The 26,839-nt window shown below is 34.9% G+C and overlaps 3 protein-coding genes across 6 annotated transcripts; all 3 read right to left on the bottom strand.

Moving 5' to 3' along the window:
* Positions 1-639: 639 nt before the first annotated feature.
* On the bottom strand, positions 640-5,224 carry LOC109789269 (uncharacterized). 3 transcript variants are annotated; one of them, XR_003803068.2, is made up of 6 exons: positions 5,098-5,224; positions 3,937-4,050; positions 3,309-3,388; positions 2,550-2,674; positions 1,905-2,131; positions 640-864 (listed from the first exon to the last, which is right to left on the bottom strand). XR_003803068.2 is itself a non-coding variant. In XM_020348180.3 (5 exons), exons 1-5 carry the CDS (start codon positions 5,148-5,150, stop codon positions 2,060-2,062), a joined length of 444 nt encoding a protein of 147 aa, XP_020203769.1. In that variant the 5' UTR covers positions 5,151-5,224; the 3' UTR covers positions 1,747-2,059. The 3 variants fall into 3 exon arrangements, 1 of the variants encoding a protein (XP_020203769.1); XR_014429819.1 differs by lacking the exon at positions 640-864 and adding an exon at positions 1,005-1,298; XM_020348180.3 differs by lacking the exon at positions 640-864 and having other exon boundaries at positions 1,747-2,131.
* Positions 5,225-6,787: 1,563 nt separating this feature from the next.
* On the bottom strand, positions 6,788-9,152 carry LOC145951991 (uncharacterized). The gene is made up of 4 exons (XM_083064205.1): positions 8,867-9,152; positions 8,488-8,783; positions 7,835-8,368; positions 6,788-7,399 (listed from the first exon to the last, which is right to left on the bottom strand). The coding sequence occupies exons 1-4, from the start codon at positions 9,150-9,152 to the stop codon at positions 6,788-6,790; spliced, it is 1,728 nt and encodes a 575-aa protein (XP_082920331.1).
* A 4,451-nt stretch (positions 9,153-13,603) lies between these two features.
* Positions 13,604-26,024, bottom strand: XRN3 (5'-3' exoribonuclease 3). 2 transcript variants are annotated; one of them, XM_020348186.3, is made up of 23 exons: positions 25,479-26,024; positions 25,258-25,360; positions 25,072-25,148; positions 24,193-24,384; positions 23,979-24,098; positions 23,754-23,816; positions 23,440-23,583; positions 22,848-23,012; positions 21,615-21,692; positions 21,425-21,511; positions 20,593-20,889; positions 20,299-20,394; positions 18,577-18,672; positions 18,427-18,497; positions 16,898-17,026; positions 16,729-16,805; positions 16,595-16,635; positions 16,430-16,504; positions 16,150-16,307; positions 15,068-15,184; positions 14,892-14,967; positions 14,623-14,705; positions 13,604-14,500 (listed from the first exon to the last, which is right to left on the bottom strand). In XM_020348186.3, exons 1-23 carry the CDS (start codon positions 25,680-25,682, stop codon positions 13,846-13,848), a joined length of 3,204 nt encoding a protein of 1,067 aa, XP_020203775.2. In that variant the 5' UTR covers positions 25,683-26,024; the 3' UTR covers positions 13,604-13,845. The 2 variants fall into 2 exon arrangements, with proteins under 2 accessions (XP_020203775.2, XP_020203776.2); XM_020348187.2 differs by having other exon boundaries at positions 15,068-15,172.
* Positions 26,025-26,839: the final 815 nt, after the last annotated feature.

Below are 26,839 nucleotides of genomic sequence, written 5' to 3'. Positions count from 1 at the left end.
TTGAAAGAAAGAAAGAAACACTATGATAAAATTTGTTATTAACAACAATTATTTAATGATAATAATTTAATTATCGTTATTTAATTATATAATAAAAATATTAATGTTTAATATATAATAACCACTAAAAATGTATTTATATTACACTAAAGTTTATTATTAGCGATAATTTATTAGAAAAAATTTAAGTCTCACATTGATTAGAGATAAGATAATTAAATAATATATAAGTGAGTAATAACTATCACCTTATAAGTTGATTTTATAGGGTTGAATTAGTCTCTTAAGAGATGTGAGATAAGACAATTAAAAATATATAAATAGAAGACAACCCTCATCTTATAAATCTCACATCGACTAAAGATAAAAAAAGTATAAGTTATGAATTTAGAAAAGAAAATTATAGGAATAAATTATTTAAAGTTTTACTAGCAAAAGATAAAAGTCACTAAATGGATGAAAAAGAGACAATTGAAAAAAATAATTTTTAATAACCTTTAATAATAGTCTTTAAAATTACTACTATAATTGTCACTAAAAAAATAAGTTTTTCTGACAATTTAGTAGGTGTTTATGAGCATTTTATATAAATGCCGATAATAGTATTAGCGACCCTGCATACACTAGTCATTATTTAAATGCTGGTAAAAAAATAATAATCATTTATATGGCCGCTAAATAATAATTTAATTGTCAAAAAAAATAATTTTGGTGTAGTGAAAGAAAGAATAATGACAATATTTTGTGACTTATCACTCTTATTTTTTCCCAATTATAATCACAACTTTTTAGTTCTTTTCGCATTACTAGTTTGTGTGAAAGAGCAATGACCCTTCAAGCTAAACCAAGTGGCTTCTTATCTGCCTGTGAAAAGGAAAGGAGGGAAAATCATTGAGATGTGAAAAACCTTTTTCCTTTGTTCATCATGCTAGTCAATATTATGAGCAAAGTCAATAAGAATGCATTATATCTTGATTGTGTATATGAAATCAACTATTTTGCCATCAACATTAGTCCAATGTCATCATGAAGTGTTATCAAAACACAAATATATTCAATCGCACAACGAAAAATCTTGGGCTACCAAAGCAAAACACGCGTGATATAGTTTCATTTTATTGATATGACACACAAAAACAAAGTAAATACTATTAATCCTTTGCTAGCTTTGAATTAAGTTTGTCTCTGTCTCTTTTCCTTTCGTTCCATCTCTCGCATGCATGGAAAACAACAATTTGACATAGGTAACGAAGAAACTTGATTCCCGCCAACAAAGATGCACTACAAGATCTTGGAACCTATAAGAATAGTAGTAGTATATTTCTAGGAGTAATTGGACTTTGGAAGAGCACTATAAATTTAGTGTAGTTTCTAATGTACTAATGTTTATCATTTATACTTTTTTTTAGCAAAACTAAAATTCATCTCAAATAAATTTAACATAAAGCACGTTAATTTTAAAAATCACATATTGGTCATATTAATCCTCAAATTTTGAACATTTTTTAGGAATTAAAGTGATATTTTTATAGTTTTAAAGACGTATACATTTGCCGATAATTTTTCAGGGACAAATTTGTGTTTACGTTTTTGTGCAACAGCTTCTGTCTCAAGCGGAATTGAACCCAAGAAGCCCCCTCTTTGAGATCATCAAAATTCTCGTTTTAAAGTTTCAGAAAAACATCTATTAGTAAGCACACATTATCTAGAGATGAGTATCATCATAGGAATATCAACAAAAAAAAATAAGGCTCATGCAACAAAAATTGTTTATTAGAGCAACCATGAAAGAACAAAAAAACCACAATGGCACAAGATAGAATAAAATCAATAACATAAATGGTGCAAAAAAGAGTTTAAAATTAAGAAGGTTCATGCAAATATTGGGCCAGCAAAATCCTCACCTCTGGAAGAAAGATCATATCTAGAGTTTTGCAAAACCGAGAATTGTTGCAAACATTAGATATCCTCTTCAGTGCCTTGTCATTGTCAGTTATAAGATGGTGAAGAAATGGAAAAAGACTGATGACTGTATAATAACTGAATTTGAACCTGTCATTCAGAACTCAGTTGGAGGCTTCAACCTAACCAATCTTTTGATTCTATCTTTTTCTGTATTTTCCAAATGTCCCTTCAAAAAATGCACATGGAAAATGTCAAGCACGGCATCCAGGAAAAAGTATTCTTTCAAAAATGGAACACAGAACTGGCAGAAGCACAGAAGTTGCACAAATTATTCCCCTAAGAGGTCTAGACCCATTTTTATAGATCCTTCAATAAAAAGTTCCATTCTCTTTATAAAAAAGAGGATGTAGAACCAATGAAGAGTGAACTTTCTAGAAAGCAGTTACAGAATTAGTTAGGTCATTCAAAATTCAATAACAGAAGCACTTTTCCTTTTTCCATTTTTTTAGGGTTCGTAACATGTAACACATGAATGTCATTAATCAATGCATCCCAAAAGGCAAGTAAAACAAGTAAACTAAGTAAATTTTAAAAAACTTTAGATCTAATGTTTTTAGTAGACTTTGTCCAGCATATATCCTTACCTTCCATACAATTTCATCCAAACACAAACAAATTCTTCCATACTTATCAAGGAAAAGGCGTTCACTTGGGGGCTTCCCACATACACCCTTCACAGCTGAGGTTATCACATAGATTACTTCTGTCACTGGAGAAAAATAAAATATTGGTGAATACCACTATTAATGTAAAACACTTGACAGCTCTAGGTGAAATAACAATATGTTTGACATTGTCTAATGGTGTGTTTGGTTTCACGTCCGCCACACTTAATTCATGTCAAAAACGTGAAAATAAAAAGTAAAAATTTCTTACTTCTGCGTTAACGTGATTTTTGAACGCGGATCCAAACACACTATAAATAGCTGATTTCACTATGAACAAAATAACTTTTTTCATTAAATATATCACTCTATCATTGTCTCCATTAGTATTCCTATTAATCCCCTCCCTTCTAATATCTCGTTTTTTCTCATATATAGTCTTTTATTTCTTATGCACATACTAACATCACCTTCCCCATCTCAAAAATAATAAAAAAATAATAAAAGAACAAAAATTATTAACCAACACCCCTTAGCCAGCATTACAATCTCAGAACAAGTGAGCATAATCACTTTCCAACATCAACAAGAGATGGCTCATTTCTATGATATTAGTTTACAAAAATCATAAAATCTTGGTGCAATTCCATATTAAAGCATTAACAAGTGAGATGACTCGATTCTTTACATTTATTTTATCATAATCGAAAATGGAATATTGATTCAATGAGTACATACAAGCCAGTTCGTCGTACTCTTCCTTCCCCACGATATATATGCTAACATCTCCAAGTACTGTGTATACAATATAAACTGACCTGATAGAGATAAAATGCAAAAGTAAAACATTCTGTCATCATGTACCAAAACAACAAAAAACAAAACAGCATCATCCAAGTAAATGAGACAGATAATTTTCTAAAATAAAGGAATATGAATGAACAATAGTTGGTGACTTAGTGAAGCAAAACAGGAATTTTAGAAAAACTTTTATCAACTGCAATTCTAATTTTGATGGCTCTAGTAATCGAAACTACTAAAATCCATGTAATGAGTTTTTATGTCAGTGGGTTAGCTTCCACTACTACAATTTGTTTCCAATTTTTTTCATTAATGATGACTCTATCTGAAATATTATAATAACAAATATCATTCAATTTGTACTCAATTTTTTGCACTATAAAAATACAAAAGCCAAGCTATGCAAAGTCCATCATAGATTTTACTGATGACGATTCAAGTAAGCAACCAGAATTCAATCCTCCTGCACTAGTTCAACTTCAGAATCAAATAGTCACAGAATGCTCTCAGGTAAGGTATACATACATGCGTACATCACAAATACATGGAAAAACAGTGTACTCACTTGTGGCAAGCAACCAGAAGTTCTTCATTTTTTACACCCTTAAGATTATCAGCTCCTAGTTTAACCAAGAAAGAACGCCAGTGTTGGCGCTCCTCTGCAGGAACTCCATTAAAACTGCACTCATAAAGCCACAGAATTCAGATGATCCAAAATTTTGGAACTAAGAGCAAGTGTCTATCTATTTTTCAATGCAAGTTGACCACAGAAAGAGCACACAACAAAAAGTGCCTATTTCCCCCTCAATCTAAAGAGTAACTTGTGTGTTTTAATTATCAAAATCTTTCAAAATATTATAAAATCTTATATGATTATGATAGTTTTGAATGTTTTATTGATACTTATCAATAATACTTATGTTGAAGTATTCAAATTTTTTAAAAAAATTAAAAAGTTATTATAGTTAAATAAAACATATAAACATGTTTAATATAAAAATGTAGAAACATTATACATTTATAAACTAAAAGCAAAAAATTGTCTTCTATATTTTAAGAAAAAAATCAGATTGATAGCATTATTCTTATTTTTATAAATAATAGAAAGTAACTACCAATGGAATGATTTAAAAAAAAATAGTAATGTACAAGAAGCATGTTTTTTTTATTCAGATTTACAATTGTATATTATGTTTATGAATTTTTATCAAATTACAATTACACATGAATTATATTTTATGAATATCCATACATTAAGACTTGTATCATATCTATATATTTTAAAATAATTGGTACGTATCGTATGTGGATCATGGATAAAACAACTTAGGTTGGATCTAATGTCTCTTGAATTAAACAAAAAGTTTTGAATGAGATTTAATTAAATCATGAAAACTAGAACGTGAGGCGTGTGTTGTGTGGTTTTCTAACTTGCCAAGTTATTAATTTTGGGAATGAAACTAACCAAACCCTTCTCATGTTAGCAAGATAGCATCAACCGAGATTATGGAAATGTATTAACATCTGATCTAAGAATTAGTTGAAGTGGTTTAACATGTACACAAATTAAATGTTTGAATTTCAAATTGTAATGGGAAATAACATGCTAATTCCATCAAAAAGCAATATCAGAATTTCTGGAACAAACAAATCAAGATTCGAAGAAAAGTGGTAGGTATAACACAAATGAAAAAGAAGAGAAAATGAAAAAGGGATCAAAACGCACCGTTCGATGAGGATATTGCCCTCAACGTTGGCAAACACAACTGCCAGTATCATTGTCTTGTCTCGCCTTCTTTCGAAACAAACTAGCTTCCCTCACCTTCAAAATTATTTAATTGCATTCCTACCTTTTCTTTTTTTAAACATTTTTATTCCTTAATTTTAAAAATAAAAATTAATATGTTGTGCATTAACTATAAAAATTCATATTATCAACTGATTAACTAATACTAGTATTATATATACGGTTTTTAAAATATTTATTATAAAATTAATAACTTTTAATGACATAATTATTAAAAATTAGTTAACACTAAAAAATCTTGACAACAAAATCATATTATGCTTTTGTTCTGCCACAAGTATTCTTGGTGCACTTGATTACAAACATTTCGTGCCAATTCAAAGGAATTTTATACATAACAGAAATTGAATACGAGATGTCTTATATAATGGATTGTCTTCATAATGAGTGAGTCCATATATCACATTATATAATTCGGTAATTTAATGTGTTCGTTCATTTTATTAGCTTTATCTAATAACAACTATTTCGTTATCTTTTAAGAAAGAAATTCAGTAATGTTTAACAAAAAAAAAATATCACATTATTTTATTCGTTAATTTAATGCTTAAAAAAATCGATTATCAAGTAAAATATTTGTGAGAACATTTATAATCAACTAAATATCCCTTTATAGAAAGTTTATGAATTCCCAAAATTAAGATTAAAATTGAATAGTAAATTCTTCATACTAAATTTTAAAATAACTTGATATCTACTTTGACTACTATTTTAAAGAAACAATAAACACAGTTGATTTTATGTTATTCAAATTGAATAATGGCGAGTTTTGAGAAAAGAGAAGCTTAGCAAGCGACGAGAGAGCTGATCATGAAAGATTGGGAATTAAAATTTAGAGTTCACATTGTTTCCTTGATCACTTGTAAGAGCAACTCCAACAAGAATTGCTTGGATTGTTACTTGTAAGTAAACAACGTAGCTTAATTACTAGAAACTCCCATTAGAGTTGACTGATGTGGCATAAAAGTTGAAAAAAAAAGTCTTCCTTGCTTGTTGAAGCAACATTTCTTACTTTGTGAAACTGCTTTGTGAAAATAGCCTATTAGATCAATATTGTTGATGGGAACAAAAAATGAAAGTGTTTATAAGCAACTCGTATTGAATGTGGTACAGTGGGACCTATTTAAAGTGAATGAGAATTACTTATAAACAACTCTCATCGTAGATACTCTAAGACATCCAAAAATACACGTATTTTTATCTTTAGAGAGAATCTTTACACTAATCCGGTAATTGGTTTGACTATTCATAACTTAACTAAGACCAAAAGAAATTTTGACGAGTTTAACAAATTAAACTCAATATATTTTAAATATGGATTTAAGTTATGTTTCAAATCATTTTACTCTTTTTAGGTTACAAGAGCTACAACCGTTCTAATCTTATTCAATATCATGTATTTAATATTTCACTTATATTTTAATAATATAATTTTTTAGTTTTAATAAATAATATTTTGTCTAATGTAATATAATATTTATTATTTATTATTTATCTTAATATATTGTAAAATATATCGTATTGTAATTGTATTTTTTTAATTTTCAACATAATTACATTAAGTTTTTTTTTGGTAATATAAAGTAAAAGAAACAAAAGAAATAAATAATTAGTCTTTGAGGAACAAAGTCCCTGCTATATCTGCTTGGATAAAAGTCTTCAACCCAGCAGGCATGTCAACTAGAACCACCAACTCCAACCCACAATTGGGACCTAGTTTGGAGAGAAAGTCAGCACATTGGTTCCCTTCTTGCAGTGAATGGCGAAGCGATAATCTCCAGTCACGGTGGAAAAATTCACGAATCTTTGCAATAGTCACCGCATACCTGTGAAAGGGATCTAATGGTCCCAAGATCAAATGCACAACATTAAGAGAGTCAGAGACACACATGATATTGCTAAAATTTTGTTGCCACGCCAACTCCAAGCCCTTTAAGATGGTCGTTAGTTCTGCTCTTAAATTATTAGCAACCCCAACATATCCATAGAAACCCATGAGCCAACGTCCACTACTATCTCTACAAAGGCCACCATACCCAGCAGGCCCTGGGAAACCCTGAGCACTACCATCTACATGCACTGCAATCTGGTCCAAACTCGCTGAAAGACAAGAGACTAATCGAGCCTCCCGTGGAGGGGATTCAACGTGAAAGACACGTTTAATCACGCCATATAATGCCCAAATTTGTGACACCACAATATGAGTGGGGATCCTTCGATTCTGAAACACAGCAGAATTTCAAACCAACCAAATCTCCCATAGCACCACCAAACCTAATGGGCCCCAAGAGGAGAAACACTTGTACAACCAATCCTGCCATACCAAAGATGTTCGAGAAAGAGAATTATGACTAAGACCAAACCTATTCCATACTACCACTACCTTATCACACTCCAAAAATATGTGGAAAGTATCTTCACGACTCCTACCACAACCCGAGCACTAAGAATCTTGGCCCATATGTCTAGACATGAGCCACTGTTGCGATGGAAGGCTATTTTGCGCCAGTTGCCAAAGAAAAAATTTCAAGTTCTCAGGTACCCTTAGCCGCCATAACCTCATCCATGAAGTTCCACAACACCTTCTCGCACGTTCCAAGAGTCAAAGGTATCCTGCTCGAGCAGAGTATTGACCATAAATGCTCGCCCCCCATACCATCACGTCCGGCAATGAAGGGTGAAGAGTTACATGGTATTCTTGAACTTTATTACGCAATCCCTCCAATATGGGAGTGTATAGTTGTTGCAATTGCCACTGATTTCCTCGCACAACGTCGCACACATGAAGTTCAACATCCTGATAATGAACATATGGCACCTCTAAGCATAAAAGCGAGTCAACCAACCAACGATCATACCAAAAGAGAACTTCACCTCTTCCAAGTTGTATATGGAAACCTTCTTTTAATGATTCATATGTCTTGCAGAGAGAAGTCCAAAAGTATGACCCCTTCACCTGCAACTTGTCACATAAGGACCTCCCAGGGTACTTATTAGGAACCAACTTGACCCATAACTTCTCATTGTTATTATAAAAATCCCATATTAACTTTCCAAGTAATGCTGTATTTTGAAAACGGGCGATACACACTCCCAAACCTCCGAACTTACGAGTCCTTGTGATTATGTCCCAATTGACCAAATGAAGCCCTTTTTGCATGGTACCACTCCAAATAAAACGCCTCATCATCTGATCCAGAGTATCACAAGTCTGTTATGGTATCCATTGCACCTGCATGGTATAAGTAGGAATTGCTGCTAACACTGAATTTGCAAGCGTCACTCTTCCATCTCGATTTAAAACCCTACCTTTCCACGAAGCCAATTGCCGCTACACTTTATCAATAATATAGGAGAAAAATGACTCGCCTTAACCCATCCCATCACCATACGAAAATCTAAGTAAGGTCCTAGATCATCAGTAAATCGTACACCAGAAATATTCAACAATTTTTGTTTTCGTCTCGAAGAAACCCCACGTGAAGCATAAGCTTTAGATTTAACGGGGTTAAAATGCAAACTAGAGGCTATAGAGAACTCAGCAAGGAGGGACTTCGCAAACCGAAATTGTGAGGGCTTACCTTTCAAGAATAAAAGGACATCATCTGCAAAAAAAACAAATGTGAGATAGTTGGCCCCCCATTTGTCACACTAAATGGCTCCCATTTTCCTAAGCGCACCACATTACCAATCATGGTTCCTAACTTCTCCATGCAAAGAACAAACAAATAAGGAGAAAGAGGATCACCTTGGTGTAGTCCACGTTTTGAGTAAAACGTCAGGGTTTTCTTCCCATTCCATAAAATGGAGATAAAAGGGGATGAAAGATTATAAAGTATTAATCGAACAATTATAGTTGGGAAGCCATACTCCTCAAGAACATGTTGGACAAAGCTCCATTCAACCTTATCATAAGCTTTTTCTATGTCAAGTTTAAGGACCACATCCCCCTTTTTCTTATGGGATTTCTTCATTGAATGAATAATTTCCTGTAACACGATTGCATTGTCAGTCGTACTTCTACTCGGGATAAAGCTACTTTGGAGAGGTCTCACCAAGTCTCATAACCATGGGCGTAATCGAATTACTAGGACCCTCGAGATGAGCTTATGCAAGACATTACATAGGCTAATTGGTCAAAAATCCTTCAACCATTTAGGGTCAGCAACCTTGGGAATAAGTGTTATAAGTATCTTGGCAAGATTAGGATCAAAGGTCCTAGTAATGAAAGCATCGCGAACTACTTTCCAAACGTCATCGCCAATGATATGCCAATACATTTTGTAAAAAATAGCTTGGAATCCATCGGGCCCCGGAGCCTTGCAAGATGGCATACTCTTCAACGCCACGAACACCTCCTCTTTCGACGGAGCTGATCCTAACATTGTTGTTGCTTCCGTCGGGATGGGCGGCAAGCGAGGGGTGATAGGGGAAGTAGTGACCCTACTAGATTGCCCAATCAAATCTCTAAAAAACTCCACCGTTGCAGTCTGAAGCTGGTCCTCATCTGTACACCAGTTGCCCAAAGTAAGATACAAACCATGAATATGGCTCTTGTTCCTCTTAACCACCGTTTGAGTATGAAAGAAACGTGTGTTTTTATTGCCCAGCTTGACCCAACTCTCACGAGATTTTTGGAACCATAAGGTTTCCTCTTGAAAAAGCATAAGCTCATATTCCTGTAGGAGCATGTGATATAGGTGTTGTAGTTGTAAAGAGTCTACCCTTTCCAACGAACGTTTGATACCACGAAGCCTACGATCAAGCACCAGTTTTCGAGTTGTAATGTTCCCAAAAACCTCTTTGTTAAATACTAATGGCTCGTCTTGTACATGGTTAAGCACTTTAGCCACATCTCCATTCCCTCTGTTCCAGGTCGAGCGCACAACCTCTGCATAATCATCATGTATGCACCAAGCTGCCTCAAAACGAAAAGGACGAACTCCCCTACTACGATGGAAGCCCCCACATCTAAGTAGTAAAGGATTGTGATCAGAATGGCGACGGGGAAGAACCTCGACCATAGCCTCTGGAAATTGCATGCGACATGCCATGTCGCCCACCACCCTATCAAGCTGTTTGTGCATGGGACAGTGTTGACCAGTCATGCGGTGCCACATAAAGTGGCCGCCTACTTGATCCAAGGTTAAGAGATGACACTCCTCCATCATGTGCCCAAACAAAGCGGCACGATTAGGATGAAACATACCACCTCGTTGATCGGAAGACAATAAAGTCTCGCTAAAATCTCCGATGATAGCCCATGGTTGCGTAATGTGAAGATGAAGAACTCTCAGGCCCTCCCAACACTTCACACGTTCATTGAGAACTGGGCTGGCATAGATCCCCGAACAAATCCAACTAGAGAGCCTTTGGAGACTTCAACGAGACAACCTGTGGTTGAGAATCAAGAAGTTTGAAGCAAAATGTAGAGGATGTATGGTACACAGCCCAGATTCCCCCAACATGGCCCCACGCCTCTTGAATTTCAACTTGTCGAAAGCCCAATCCTTCCAAAAATGTTGCACTAATACAAATTGAGTGTGGACCTCAAAAATGAACACGAGGTCTGGATGATGCTTGCGCATGGTATCACGAAGATGAGATAAATTTCGCTTCCCCGCAGCCCCACAAACATTCCAAGACAACACTTTACAATTTAAGTCTCCCATGTATAGTAAAAAAGGAGCAACAAGCCACAACATCTGTTAGGTGCATCCTAGCGGTTCTTAATAGCTAGCACCTCCCTTGGGGTTTCTTCCACCATCTCATCGTCATCCTCTTCGTCTGATAGTTCCATGTCGGCATTCCCAAAAGAGTGATGGTTATGCTCTGCCATGTTTAAGGAGCCATCTAGCTAGTGGTTGAGGTTCATCATAATAGAGGAGTTGGGGACCCTCCAAAGCCTGCACAGGTAATGTGGTTTTTAGTCGAGTTTGATTCGTTGGGATCAACGTGGTATGCCTGGGATCCCAGTGTGGGACAGAAGGAGGTATAGTGACCTCTTGCAATTTGAGAGAAGTATCATGATTGCCATGCAAGGTGGGTCCCGTTACATTCTTTACAATTTTTGAGTTTTTTGCTACACTTACTGTCCCTGCCACAATCTGACTCGCACACCACCTATATGTAACCAAAATTTCAGCAAAAAGATAACCTTTCCTCTATTGTCAAAAGTTCAGCTTGCAAATTAAGGATCACCCCCTTTCTTTGAATTGGCAAAACCACCTAGCCATCTTCCCACGCTATCTTAAATAACCTCTCCAAACCCTACCCTATTTTGACCCTCCAACCAACTACCATCAATATTTACTTTCATCCCTGGATAATTCGATGGGGACCAACATGTGTTTTCCAACCATGTTTTTCAAGAATCAAGCCACCAATTTAGTTCATCAAGGCAAACATGCACCTTATTTAGCACTGAATCCATCAACCATCATGAACCTTGAAAAACCATATTGTTTTTATACCTCCATATCCACCAACTAGTCATGCCCAACCTAACAGCCTCATGATGCATAATGATATCTTTGAACAATACAACGCTCTCTAAGCTGGTGAATAGATGAGGTGGAGTATATCCTAACCGAAACTAGATTTCACGGGAATGTGGACAATCTCAAAGTGAATAAAGATTGTTTCTTGTCCACCTAAACAACGTGCACAAAGGTCAATCTCCCCCAGTTGTCTTAAGTGGCAAAACATGTTTGTAGGTAAGGTTGTATGCAATCCTAACGAGAGAGAAAATTTCACTTTTTTCGAAATGTGTAGCCGCCACACTTTCTTCCAAACAAGATTGTTCAACCCAGTGCCCTCTACACTAAGAAATATAAATCTTGATGCAACTAAATAACATCATAAAGGGTCTCTCGTCCAAGTGAATGAGTCCACCCTAACTCTAGTTAAAGGTATATCAAGTTGTTGAAAAAACACCAAGCACTCATTCGAGATAGCAGTACGAAGGAAGCCAAAATCCCATGTTCCAATTTGCCAACATTATACCACTGTAGCAGCAAAGTCACTGATGTGGATCACTAGAACCTCGGCTCCAAGTTTACCCATTCCAGACCAGTCATCAAATCACAACAATGAGTGATCGAACCCAAACTTTGGACGAAACTCCCCATGGATGAATGGAAGGGCCTTAACTATAGTCCTCCAAACTGGCGAGGCGCCTAACTTACTGCATGCATAGAGATCCGACTCACCATTCAAATATTTGGCACGAACAAAACTAACTCAAGGTTTGTAGTAGGAGTGGACAAGATCCCAAATCAACTTCCCAAGGAGCAAGATATTCATATGTTGAGCCTCCCATACCCCTAGTCCTCCCATCTCTAGAGGTTTTGAAATCATATTCTAGCCAACCAACAACTAATAACAAGCAGCTCCTGGTTTGGCCTATAACATCCTATGACAAGTTTGATTAATCTTATCACAAATAGCTTGCAAAATCCAAAGAGATTGCATAATGTAAACTAGTATAGAAGTGAGAATTGATTTTATTAAATACAAACGCCCAGCCTTATTCAAAAGTTTGTTTTCCCAAGATGCTACTTGTTGAATCTATCCAACACTTGATTAAAGTTAGCAATTTTAGTCTTCCCTTAAAGCATGAGCACCCCAAGATAACTCTTTATCCTGGTTGAATGCTCAATTCTCAGTATGTGAAATGTCTTCAACCTAAGACCTAGGGACACCTTTGGAAATGACAAACTTTGACTTGTCTAGATTCACCTTCATATCAAATGCCAAACAAAACTCTTCAAGAGTTGAGGTCATCACATGGGCCTGCAATTCCAAAGCTTCACAAAACAAAACTCCATGCACAAAATGGTGAGAAAGAGGTGAACCCCCTTTTGATAAGTGAATTGATTTCCGATAACCTTTATTTATCAGACCATCATATTATCACTTTTATATGTTACAGAATATAGATTATACTCATTCTGTATAAGAAAAATAATTGAGTTAAGACTAAATAATATTTCTTAAAAAATGTTAATTTTTTCGATAAATGAAAAAAAAAAGTATTGACTAAAAAAGATGAAAATAATTTATTAAAATAGTATGAAAAATTGTACCAAAAAATACCATATTCTCAATATCACACTGCTTACATACTCAAGATTTATGAAGTGCAAAAGTAACTAATTATGTGCGTATATAATTGAATTTCTACTTGTCTTTAAAGTATCAGTCATAAAATTACACATCGGAAAATAGTAGTAAAATAGATTTAACAGATGATTAAACCATTGCGCCCATATGACCTTAGTAACTGCTTAACTGGGTTATTCGTTAAATCAACTTAATATGCGACATAATTCACTAAATACATAATTACCCGTCATTTCTCACGCTCAACAAGCATCACGTGCACGGACTGGAAAATGAAAGTATCACTCTGGAATATACAATCTAACCAGGGGGAAAAACACGATCAATTGAATAGCCTATCAAGTAACAAAATGTTATCAAACCTGAGTTTTAGGGGCTATAATTTGATACACTAATCTATTCAATGGAAAATTGGTAATTACTGTCTCAAAAACAATAGCATAAAATGCAAGTACAACTCTCAAACCTCAACTAATTGAAGAAAAAGATATGGTACAACAATTTTTAATTCATAGGGAAGCATATTCCCTGGACCAAATGAATTTATTTGCGACTATAACCAGGTGGTGGCATTGGATTCCTGTTTCCTCTTCTATCTAATAAAGAATATTGATTGGACGAATGATGACCATGTTGTTCCCTGTGTCCACTTGGGTTGTTTCGTGGAGTCCAATTCTGATAAGAACCTCTAGATGGTTGGAAGTTCTGGTTGTGATGATGGTGACTAGCATATGCACCTTGGGTATTCGTAAACCTGGCATTGGCATTACCTGATGATTGATATCCATGCCTACCCCCACTACCCTGGTGGTGATTTCTTGGATAATGGTGTTGGTAGTCATTTCTTTCGTAAGAATTTGATTGCTGACGAGGATTGTATGCTGGCACAGGTGGTGGCTGGTACGGTTGATTATAACCATACTGCTGAGCAGTAGGCACAGCATTGTAAGGAGCAAACTGTGGTCTGCTTTGGAGTGAGGGAGAAACAGGTGGCATTGCCACGTATCCTGGGCGTGAGTCATAACCATAGGAATGCACTGGTTGTCGATGACCCATTGGTGCAGGATAAGACACAGGAGGTCCATTATGCGGGGGTCGGTATCCATTACTGTCAACCTTTGCCTGTAAGGAATTGACAATGAGTCTGCGTGCTGCCTCTCCAAGCTCCCGACCAGAGATAGCTCCTGGAGGGTTTTTCCTGAAATACCACAGCAGAGCCTGTCAGTTTTAGCCAACCAGATGTTGCATGCAATACAAAAGTAAATCATAAATTTAACCACCAAACTCTTTTGCCTCAATATAACTAAAACAAAGCCTCACCTCCCATTTTCAGCATGATGTCTCCTGCCTGAATCTTCATGCCATAAAACAGGTTCAGGTTTTAAATCCCCAATTGTTACAGTCTGTACACAAAGCACATTATTTTATCAACCTTACAGTATATAAAGATAGAAAAAACACAAAGAAGCGTCCTAGTATAAACAGAGCAGTGTCTTACTATGGAAAAGCTTTCAAATTGGACACAAAGGCCAGAAAGGGGCTCCGGGAGTTGGAGGGTATAAATAAAGAGCAGCTAGAAAAATTAATACCTTCTTTGGATATTTAACTCCTTGTGGTGGTCGAGCAATGTGTTTATGCATATCTGGGAGTCTATATATTGCACATCTGAGTTACAAGATACGAACAGACAAATAAGATAAACCACATCAACTTTCAGATCCATGACCGTTAATCATGTTCTTATACCCAGCATTGAGAAACTTACATAACATGGTTGTCCATGATGTCTTCCATGCTTGCAACAGGAGACCTAAAGATAGGAGGGCAAGGTTCTCCAGCACATAAGGATAGGTAACCATTCATTCCACCACTGCATGTATCCCTAAATAACATCAGAAAATAGTCCAGCAAGATCTAAAAATTGTTATTACAAATTTGAATATAAAGTAACCAAACTTGACAATTTCATGCATTTGAAAACTACAGGGAAAGTTCTATTGCATCAACAAGCAGCTATTGTGCTTGCTTTGGAGAAAAAAAAAACAATTATCAAACTATTCAAACAACTGTTTCTTCGCTACTCAAAAAACACTATCCTCCTTAAAAACTTACAACAAGGCCACTCACGTTATGATGACTTATCAGTATGTTACATGTTCACATAATAATGTGGCCTAACTAAACATTAAGTGCCCAAACAGAATAGTACTAATTCCAGACTAGCACTGACACAAATGACACATCATTTAAGATGTCCGCTTTGAGTAAAACATGGCTACTTCAAACTTCTAAGCAGCTAAACCAATATGTGGTATGTGGACTTGAATATTAACTAAGAACTAAATTGGAATTTCAGCAACATGTAGCTAACTAGTGATAAAATGCTCAAGCACCTAAACCCACATTCTGATCAGCTATCTTACAAATTAATTAGTTTTACCAAGTCTTTTAAAGTAATAAAGTTATGCAGGTAGTATGTCCAAGCTTAACTTAAAATTGAAAAATAGATACCTATCAGTTCTGCATTAACTACTCATTTCTCAACATCCAATTTCATTATCAATGAAAAGATAAAATAAAAAATAAAAAAAAATAAAAAAAAAAACACAAAGGCATCACAATTTATTTTCATAAAGGAAAATTTAAATTCAATAATTATGCTCCATGCAAGTTCAAAGATGATATTATGGCTAGCCACATCATAGTCCCAAGACTCAAGGCCATAAATAATGCTTCATCATATGCAACAAATCCACTACTATGATAAGAAGGCAATTCAATTAAAAATTAAATCTTATCATCATCCAAAAAGTTTGTTTAGAAAATTGCAAAGCATTATGTACCCACCTTTCTTTGGGATCGATTTTTTCCTTGACCACAGCTCGTTCAGTGTTTGGCATGTTTTTACACTTGTTGTCAAGTGTACTTATGCATGCAGAGAGAGGATGACAAGAATTCACAAAGAGCAAGTCGAACATAATTGCATTCCGTCTCTTTTCCTCTGGCTTTTATTTTTTTAAAAGAAACAGGATAAGGTCAAAATATATAAGCTAAAATATGTAAATAATTTGTGATAGGAACAGAAAAATAAACAATATGCATTTAAACTCGAAGGATAGAGACATACTGTTAACAAGTTTTCAATTTTGTGAACTTCCGCAAGAAGACGCGCTTCATCAATAAAAGGCAACTTCGCAATACCCTGCAATGAGGAATGATCATATCATGAGCTATAATGCAGTCCTGTCTAGAAAATACTAAAGAAAAAGGCAAAGGTAAATGAAGATTGAACCTGCCAAGCAAAGCGTTTTCCATTCATGTCCACTTCAAAGTCTGACAAACAACATTAATATTATAAAGGGAGCAATACTCATACAGTGGAACTTCTAAAGCTTAAATTTACAGTCCAATTCAATAATGACATACCAATTGGATAAAAATCAATGATTGGTGAGTTTGGATCTGTCATAAGTCTCCTATATGGCTCAGGAAGTGCATGAGAGCTGTAGATATATGATAATAACAATGTTACACTAACAAAAGTTCAGCAAGCTAAAATTCTTTACCAAAACAGAAAGCTGGAAAGCAAGAAAACCTTGCAGCAGGAAAGACCCCTAGAAGCTGGTCAAATGGTTTGAATGGAGTACCCAGCTTAAAGTTAATATCAAGTTCACTGAGGCCCTTGAGATCAGATGCAAAGGGGGCATAATGATAAGGATAAAACCTGTTCAACAACAAAAAAATATATTGGTAAAATAAGACATGTAATTTGAAATCAAGAAAACGTGAAAATTTCACATGCAAGTAAATAAGTTTTCTTATTTTTGCGCTAGCTGTGCTTTCCTTATATCTATTAAAAAGCAACCCAGTGCACAAGGTTCCCGCCTAGTGGGGTCTTGGAAGGATAAATTTATGTAACCTTACCAGTGTCACACAGAAAACATTGGTCTTCTAACCAGTGCAATTAGCTTGTGCTGTGGTTAACAGTGTCAATACAGGTGATGCGATAGCAGTATTAGTATTACAGGCCTAAAACAACATTTGTTCCAACATTTTCAAAAAAGGAATTTGTCCAATTGTAGTAATTTAGTAGTTCGTCGGAGTTACAATTTTCCAATTAAAACCAAACATCACTATCTCTAAAAAATGTGATTTTACAAGAAACTAAGATGCTAAATTGTAAATCAACCTGAACATTCTAACAAATCACAGGAAGCCACATTTAGAGGCAGGTAGATGAGGAGATTATTAGAAAGAGCATGGAAGCTAAAATACAGTCTTGATTTTTATGTTAGCTTTTGTTATGAAACTGCAGCTCTTTTTGGAGGGAAAGTTATGGTGGAGAGGCTAAAGGGTTACAAAAGCTAGCAATGAGAGTTGAGTTTCACTTGTAGTGCTACTGGCTCTGAAAAAAATTGTAGCATATGTGATTAAGTCAATAATAAGAAGAAACTGCTTAGAGCAAAAAAAAAAAAAAGATTAGATGTTTTAGTCTTTGTCAAGCATAGACTTCAACTAAAGATTAGACAAAAGGCAAGAGAAGAGAAAGGATATACTTATGATCCACTATGCTTATCTGACTAACAGTATTGACCCTATTATTATATAACTAACAGTGGTTACAGAATAGGGTGAAAAGGTATTAAATTGACTTAAAAGGGGAGGGGAGGCGTCAAAAATTGTGGGAGGGAATTGTTGCAGAGAGCACTGGTCTATTAAATACAAGTAAACTGATTCCTTTTCTTTTTTCCCTACTCTGTGGTGTTGGGTCAGGGAAGAAAAAAGTCAATAGAGATTCAACTAGCAATTTTGACAACCTTAACCTCAGACATTGGTACCCAAATTCACACAACATTAATTAAGGAGTTCAGCAAAGAAACTGAGCAGAACAGTAGAAAGAACAAGCCAGGAAAAGGTTATCAACAAGCATCATGCATTACACAATTTTGGTTTTGACCAAACAAGGGTTAAAATTAAGCATTCAATACCCAAAATTAGGCATCACAAATTTGATCAAGGTGAGGAAAAAGAAAAACACCATTAAGTTCAATAATAAAAGTAAAGGAAAGCCAACATAATTTCAGATTCGTAGAGTTCTAAAAAAAAACTAGAAAAAGAACTCACCAATTCCAAGAACAAACACCTTCATAGTAATAGTGCATCACCCAACATAGGCCTTCAGTGTATTTCAAGACCTGAACAACAAACTACAATAAGAAAACCAAGATATCCGCTATGAATCAAAATTAGTACCACTTCAATTCATTAACTTACAACATCTTTCCGTATTGCTTCAAGTTCCTCAGGAGATTTAGCATAAAATTTTTCCTCATAATACCTCTCTTTCCATCCTGGTTCTCCCAACTTAATCTGTTGAAACCAGAAATATCAGCAAAAATGAAGTGAAATAACTTAAAAAGATTAAGAGAAATAACTTTCAACAAACAAAAATGCAGTATAATAGTCACAAATGCAAGCACTACATAAATATGCATGTCATACTTCTTGAAATACAAAGTTATAGCCTAGATCCAAAAAGAATTTGATTCCAAAGGTGGCACAAAGTTTGCACATAATTCAATTCCAAATGTGGCATAACAAAAAAGATAACGGTGAGCATCTGCATTACAGTATCCAAACACAATCACAAATATTTACTGAAATCTGGCATCCAATCACTGCCCCCCCAAAAACCAAATAAGAATGCTTTAGTGCTATAAGCTCCTGTTAAGCATGTATTTGAGGGAAGGGTAGTGCTACTAAGTCACCAAGAGACTGATTTCATAGATTGAACTTGTTCCAGGTCACATGGTAACAACTCAATCATTCCCTCCAGCACATAGTAGTAAATATTGTCCAAAATGAATCAACACTATCAGATAAACAAGTATAAATGGATAATCCTTCCAAGGCATGCCCTACAAACTCGGTTAAAATTGTCCGGAGTTTTACTTTTTTGTACATTGAGACAAGGACTCAATTTGAAAAGTGTTAAATGTAGTTAAAATAAATAAATAAATAAGGAATACAGACAAAAAAGTACAGGGATAAGCCTGTATTAAATAATAATAGAGATAAAATTAATCCAATACAGTTTGGATCATGAATTTAATATTTAATATTTCCTTTCATGTTTTCTTTCATAGGAGAGTTAACTTATCAACATCATCACAATTAACATTCTAAGATCCCAACTCCCAAATTTCCTCAACATAAATTAGAGTTTCTTTGATGGGAAATGAATAACAATTACCAACAACAGAGACTTATCCCCACGAACCCCACCAAGGTTGTCAAATCAGAATTCATATTGTTAATCAAAAGATTTATTTTCCAAATCATGAATTAAACATTTTGAAAACTTAAGCATGATTAATATTCTGAGATCCCAACAAAATCCCAAAATTTCCTCAACATAAAATGTAGTTTCTAGGATGGAAAAATAAATAACAATTACCAACAACAGAATAAAAAACAATTGTCAAATCAGAATAAGATCTATTTTCTGAATTGTGAATTGGACTGTATTGTGAATCGTAAGAGATTCATGATCAATAATTGTAAACACAAATATTTTAACATATAAAAACATTAAATATATATATATATATATATTGGCTTTTTAAATTCAAATAGCTCACAACATAGCTAATATAGTGAGATATACTTTTGGAAATAATGAGGAAAAAACTACTTATTCAAATTCAGCTCGATAGCACCTAAAAAATGTTTTAGAAAAAACAAATATATTTTAATCAGGATATGAATTGTACAATTCATGCAGTTCTAACTACCATGACCCCCCCCCCACTACCACTAGGCCACTATGGGAAAGTCTCCCATGCAATATAACTAAATCACTAAGATTTGATCTAATATCCACAGGCAGCATAATTTACATATTATTTGTTAGTTACTAAATACAAATAAAACCACAACCACAAACACAGGAAAACTAGAATACTAGAAAAAACCTGTAAGAACTCCAGGTTTTACCTTGTCTTCTCCAGCGTCTTTTGAGTTGAATACATCAGATTTCTCTCGAAGTATCTCCTTCAATTTTGTTTTCAATTCGTCTTTATTATCTTCAACCTGAAAGGTAAAAGAATACTATAATAAGACAAGAATGGAGGAAATAACCAGCTCATTGTAAAAACATTAGAAGTTGGAATAACAATGATTTTACAAGATAACAAAGTGCATTTAATTCATTGCCAGGCTCATACCCAGTAACAGGTTAGCCCATATATTAGTTCTAAAGAATGCCTCTCCTGAAGCAGGAAAACATACATCTATTTCAAGACTACTCTCAGCTTCAATAATAGCAGCAGCAACAGTTGCTCCTGAAGATAACCTAGCAACTTTACCAGGCCTCTCAAAGGCTTCTTTATTGTCTTTTCTAACTGATGAGGACACTTGAGAATTATAATGCCCGGATTGTTGAAATGGTGAAGGAGTTGGAGCAGAAGCAAGACGAGAACCATGGAATCGTGAAACTGCAACCAAAGACTCTGGTTGAAATTGAGGCTCAACATCGTCTCCCCTTCTTGCCTGTGCCTTTTCCCGCTTTATTCTCTCCGTTTGTCGCTGAAGGCAGAATAATAAATACAAAATGATCACTTCAGAACAGAGTCAAACATCTCTCTAGGAAGAAAAACTATGCAGAAGTATAAATTTTTACTATGTCACTCTTTCAAAAATGCCCCCTGTATACTACATGGCTCTAAATTATGACAAAAATTGAACATTCATACATCATCAATAGTGTGACATACACACACTGCCAACGGGCACAAATTGATGATCTCTCTCTATCTACCCAGTACCCACAAAGGGGAAAGTGATGCAACTTGACACAATGATAACAGGAAATATTGAAAAACAATTTATGTACCAACAAACCATAGAGTCTTGCAATTCAACATGCATGAAAAATATCTGAATAATTTAAACATCCTTATCACACAGTCAGACAAACTTGACAATAGTATATGTTTGCATACCAATGCCTCAGGGTTCTTTGCATAGTTCTCTTGAGACCTTAATATTATAATATTTATAGTACTTGACCATCAATCAAAGCAAACATGAATAATGGTATAATATTCCAAGCTCAACAGACCTGATGCAATCGAGCTCTTTTCTGGAAAATTTTATCTTCATAAAATCCGACAGCTTGAATGAAGTGCTCTATCCTGCTCAAATTTGGCTGAAAAAAAAGGGAAAGAAGAAGACAAATCATAAACAAACATTATCCAGAAGAAAAGTGGCACAGCATATCAAACAAATCACCCCATGTTACCATCACCTACCGTGCATCCATTGGTTAAATAACCACCCAATTCCCTAAATTCCTTCTTGTATACTGCTATCAGCAAGTTAATTGCACCCTATATAAAAATTTTAAAAAATGAGATTTCCAACAAATACATTAGTTACATAACCTAATACGGCATATAAAACATCAAACCACAGCCAATATCATCACAACATAATTACTTCCATATGTCAAAAATTAAGAAATTAAAGATAATGCTAAAGATTATGGCTTCCTTCTGCCTCAACATCAAGACCATCCCTGAAATTTAGAGAAAAATTTAGAGACGTGGGAGGATATATATGTGTGTGTGTATTGTCTTAATCAATTAACTCAAATAAAACAACCAGTTAGAAACACAGATTACATTCTCTATGATTGTACCAGAAAACCCATTTGAAAGATCATATTCATATGATAACATCCTATGGCTTGTCACATGAAATCCAAATTCCAAACTTGGGCAAACATGACTGCAAAGCAGACCTCACAAAATGCTAGGTCACTGCAAATTAATGGCCACCTAAACTCGCAGACATCTTTCAACAAATATATGTGAAAAAGCAAACAGATGTTATTTCAAAATCATTACTACTTTTGCAAAACCTTGAAAACTGATCCATAGTCTATACCATATATTTTAAAAGAGTTTTGATTCAGTGACACATACAGAAGTGTGCACTTGCCTGAAGGCTCACTTCTAAAGTTTGTGTCATATATTACAACATTGGTTTGCCTCCATCTAAAAGCATGAGTTTTTGGGATAGTTGTTTGTTCCTAATTCAAGACTATGAAATCCAGCATGAAAACTCACATGCTTTACATTAAATTAAATTTCAGAGCAAGGTAAAGTGGGTTTGATATTTTATCCATGCTACAACCTAAAGTGCTTTTGCCTTGTTCTATCTAACAATTTATGCTTTCTTGATAGTCAGTTCCTTGTTAGTATTTAGATAAAAGAAATCCATAATGTTCAATATTGACCCAAATTGTTCACATTAGTGACCAAAATCCAAACAAGGGGAAAAGGGAAAGAAAAAAACAGCTCCCATATTTGTCCAATACCAGTTAGCTTCAGTCAAGGACAAAATCCACAATTAATGCTTAGAAAATAAGAGACCAGTCCTGAAATTTGATTCACCAAATATATAGAAAATAGAAAAGAGGGAAAGTTTGTGGGGGAGAGAGAGAGAGAGAGAGAGAAAACAAGAGATATAGAATAACATACCTCACGAATCTCTAGTGTAGGCATATGTGGTAGGAAATCGTTTCCAACAAAAAAACACATGAAGATAAAATCATCCACAATGCATTCAAAATCAATCTCGAAAGGAGGATTAGGTATTCTCATCTCATACTCCAAATATTCCCTCAGAGTCCAAATATTCAGAAACTACAAATGAAAAGAAAAGGAAGAGAGAATGAATGACTAAAGTGCCAAAACTAAATTGTTATATATAGAGAGAGAGGGGGGAGGGATCCATTTATTCCAAGAGTAAGTCTACATAGACTAACTCTATTTAATAACTCATGTTCTACATCAAATTTATACGTTGATTTGAATTAATGAAACGAATTAAATGCTTTTCAAATTTTTTTAAAATTTGCAGACTTATCTATGTATTAAAAACTTTAAATTAAATGGTTGTATTGTTGAAATTTGATGAAGAATATGACTTATTAAACGGAGTAAGCTAAGTAGATTTACTCTTGAAGTAAACGAATTCCTCCTCACACACACACACACACACACACATATATATATTATTATCCAATATAAGATAACTTTGACACATGAATTTCAAATCATAAACGCTGACCTGGTAGGGCTTTTTGGCCACAATAGCCTCTCCTTTTTCATCAAACTCTCCTGACTTCCTTTTTGCCTTTCCTTCACAGTTTGCAGCCATGTGACCCATCTGACCACAGAGGAAGCATTTGTCTTGTCCAGGAGTAAATACAATCTGCAATTTCCCAACCAACAATTTTATCACTCACAGAGTCTGATGGAAAGAAGCCAAAAACATTGCATAAAATTTACAAAAATCATTCTTCACTATCAACATCATGTAATTATTTTACTATGCTAATATACTCCAATTCAGAGACAAAGAACAACTCATTACACACAAACCTCTCTAAGAATTGAAAAATGGATTTCATGGGTAGCCAATGCCAACATAATCAAATCAGCATCCTGTCATCAGACACCCAATGATAAGCACAGGTTACTTATAATCCATGATAAATGAAGCAAAGAAGACACAGTGAAAAATCAAAAGTTGGATTTTCTTTTTTTGAAAAAAAAATTGAAGTTGAATTTTGAAGAGTAATAGGAAGTTGGAAGTAAGATATTTACCAAACCATATAGGCAATGACGTGTGTTTGGATCATAACCTTTAAGATTTCTCTGCAGGCGGATATAGGACATAATCTTATGCTCCCCTTCACCAGGAACATTTGCATCAGAAAGAATAACCTTGAGGCACAAACATAAACCATAGCATTAAGATCCTCCCCTCCACTAAGACAAATTTGCCACAGCCACAAAATTTAAATAAAATGAACTCTACCTTAATATTTTGCCAACCAGGGTCATTGTTCAACCTAAGATGAACATAGTACTGAAGTGCAATTGACAAAACAGCCATAAATTCAGTTCCAGGTGTAATGACATTTGAATCAAAAGTTTGCGACTCTTCTTTAGGAGGAAGCTTTCTGCCCTCCTTCTCAAATTCCTCCCTTAACCTTGCTTCTTCGGCAGCCTATCACACAAGAGAAATGTGGGAAAATAATATTTAGGCATGTTTTCAAATATTTCACCATTTTCTGGACAGATGGAAGTTGCTCATATACATTTCATTATCGTAAGACAGCAACAACATTAATCACAGAGGAATGGGTGAAAGTAAGAAACACCACCACTTTCACCTCAAATGTTGTTATGAGAGAACTTATATTTATCATAAGACTATCTCCCACTTCAAAAAAAAAAAAACATTTTACCAGTAGATGTAAGCCACAAAACTGAGATGAAAAAAATGCAGTGCATAAATACTCCAGACCAAGACCAGAGTATTCACTATTTCAATATATAACAGTAATCAGACAACTGTGCAGTTCAAGCTTCCAATTACCAACTAGTATGTCATGACATTGATTCAACTGAATTGTTGATAACAGCCTAACAGTGTAAGTTCATACAAAGTGCAACAATTGCTAGATAGAGACGTGTTGTTAATACAATATTTTATACACCAACACTTCTTTTCCCAATCTCAATATTACATCATTTACCACCTTTCACACTCCTCTATTTCCTCTCTCGTAAAATTTCCCGTACAAATAAAAATTCTCTACTAGATACTAAGAAACACGAATTACTGAAGTCTAACGCATCGAAAACCGCACAACACCTACTGAATGGAAATAAAAATAAGCACAACTCATACCGCATCAGCTGCATCTTTCGCAGCCCTAAACCGCCTAGACCGTTGCTGGTTCATTTTCGCCCTCGGCGCAACACCGTCTACAAATTGAACCAAACAAACCAAATAAGCCTCACTAATTACACACGACGCAATGACAATTACAAATTACAAAGTAAAAACAATCACAACGAAGAAACACACACACACCAATAGCCATATAGAGCAGCTTCCGCGGCCGCACCATGACGAATAGCCTATCGATGTAGTCAAACATGCACTCAAACACCTCGTCGAACGACGTCGGAGACGGCTGCAACCAAAAACGCACAAACGTTCAAATTCACAATCTCGAAATTCGAACAGTAACAATACACAAACAAATAAAACCGTTACGAAGAGGAATTCGCGAGAATGAGGAGAAGCGTTACCCTATCCTCGGGATGGAAGCACGGGTGAATGATTCCGTTCATGTCGAGGTAGAGGTTATCGTATTCGATGTCGTTAGGGTTTTTCTTGCTCGTATCGACGGGGATTTGAACACCTTCGATGACGACCGGTTCCTCTTCGATTGCGTCCACAACGACCATCGGATACTTCTCCGCCAGCCACCGGTAGAACGCTGGAACTCCCATCTCTCGGATCAATTCAGCGAAAGCGAGAGCGAAAGGTCTTATCCAATTCTCTTATTCTTCTCTCTCAAATCTGAAGGAGGAAGAATATGCGAGAAGAAGCAAACACTGATTCCGCTGTGAGGGCCCGATTCTTTGCTTGTTGCGCTATAATACTGATCTCGCGCGTGTTGGTGTTGGCTTGCTAGGGCACAGAACGGGATCCAATGGACGATACTACCCTTTACGGATTTCGCAGAGTGGCGAGGGTTTTCAACTTTTCGTGATATTTAAAGAGGGCTTTTTGGTCTTTGTCAATGCAGAGATCGGTTAGGTTTCAATCGTCAGCCCATTGCATTAGCCTAGGTTTAAGGGCTGCGCGCGGCCAGATATTTTTCTGCCCATGTGTCCTAACTCCTAAGATTGCAAATAGCACTGTTACAGTATTTATTTTTATGTCAAAGTGAAATAATATTAGTATTTATCTTGCATAATATTATTGTTATTGGCAACGAAAAAGACCTTTCGCGACTTTGTTGAAAAATTAAATAAGTACAGATTAAATAGTTATTTTTTATAATTTTTATTTTTATTTTATCTTTGATAATATGTTGGTGAGAAAAAGATTAAATATAATAAAAAAATATAAATGTCTTAAATCAAATGGAAGTATTCTTTATATATTTTTATAGATTATTGAAAAGATTGTAATTTGTAATGACTTGTCATTATCCTCACATTAGAGAATCATTTAATCAACTAACAACATTTAAAATAATTATATTCACATCGCATACATATATATATATATATATATATATATATATATATATGTGATGTGTAAGACAATTAAGGAAAAAACATTTAGTCCAACACACACATATATATATATACACACACACGTATAATAACCTATCAACTATGAAATAAAAATTCTAATTATTGGTTAAGCAACAATTATACAAATTGGTAACACCAGAGTAACCCAATAGAACAGCAAAATCAACCACCAGCATGGTTTCGTCAAAGTCACCATTTGCCTCTAACTAACTCCCATGAAAATACAATCATTATAATCCAACCATCAGAAAACATACAAAGATAAGCTATATATCAAAATAATCAATAGATCAACATAATTACGACCCAAAGCCCATTTTGGTAACACACAACCTTCACAA

Source organism: Cajanus cajan, chromosome 9 (genome assembly GCF_000230855.2).
Source record: "Cajanus cajan strain Asha chromosome 9, NIPB_CcT2T_4, whole genome shotgun sequence".
NCBI lineage: Eukaryota > Viridiplantae > Streptophyta > Magnoliopsida > Fabales > Fabaceae > Cajanus > Cajanus cajan.
The sequence above is the reverse complement of the archived record's forward strand: the minus strand, read 5'-3'. Positions and strand labels throughout refer to the sequence as shown.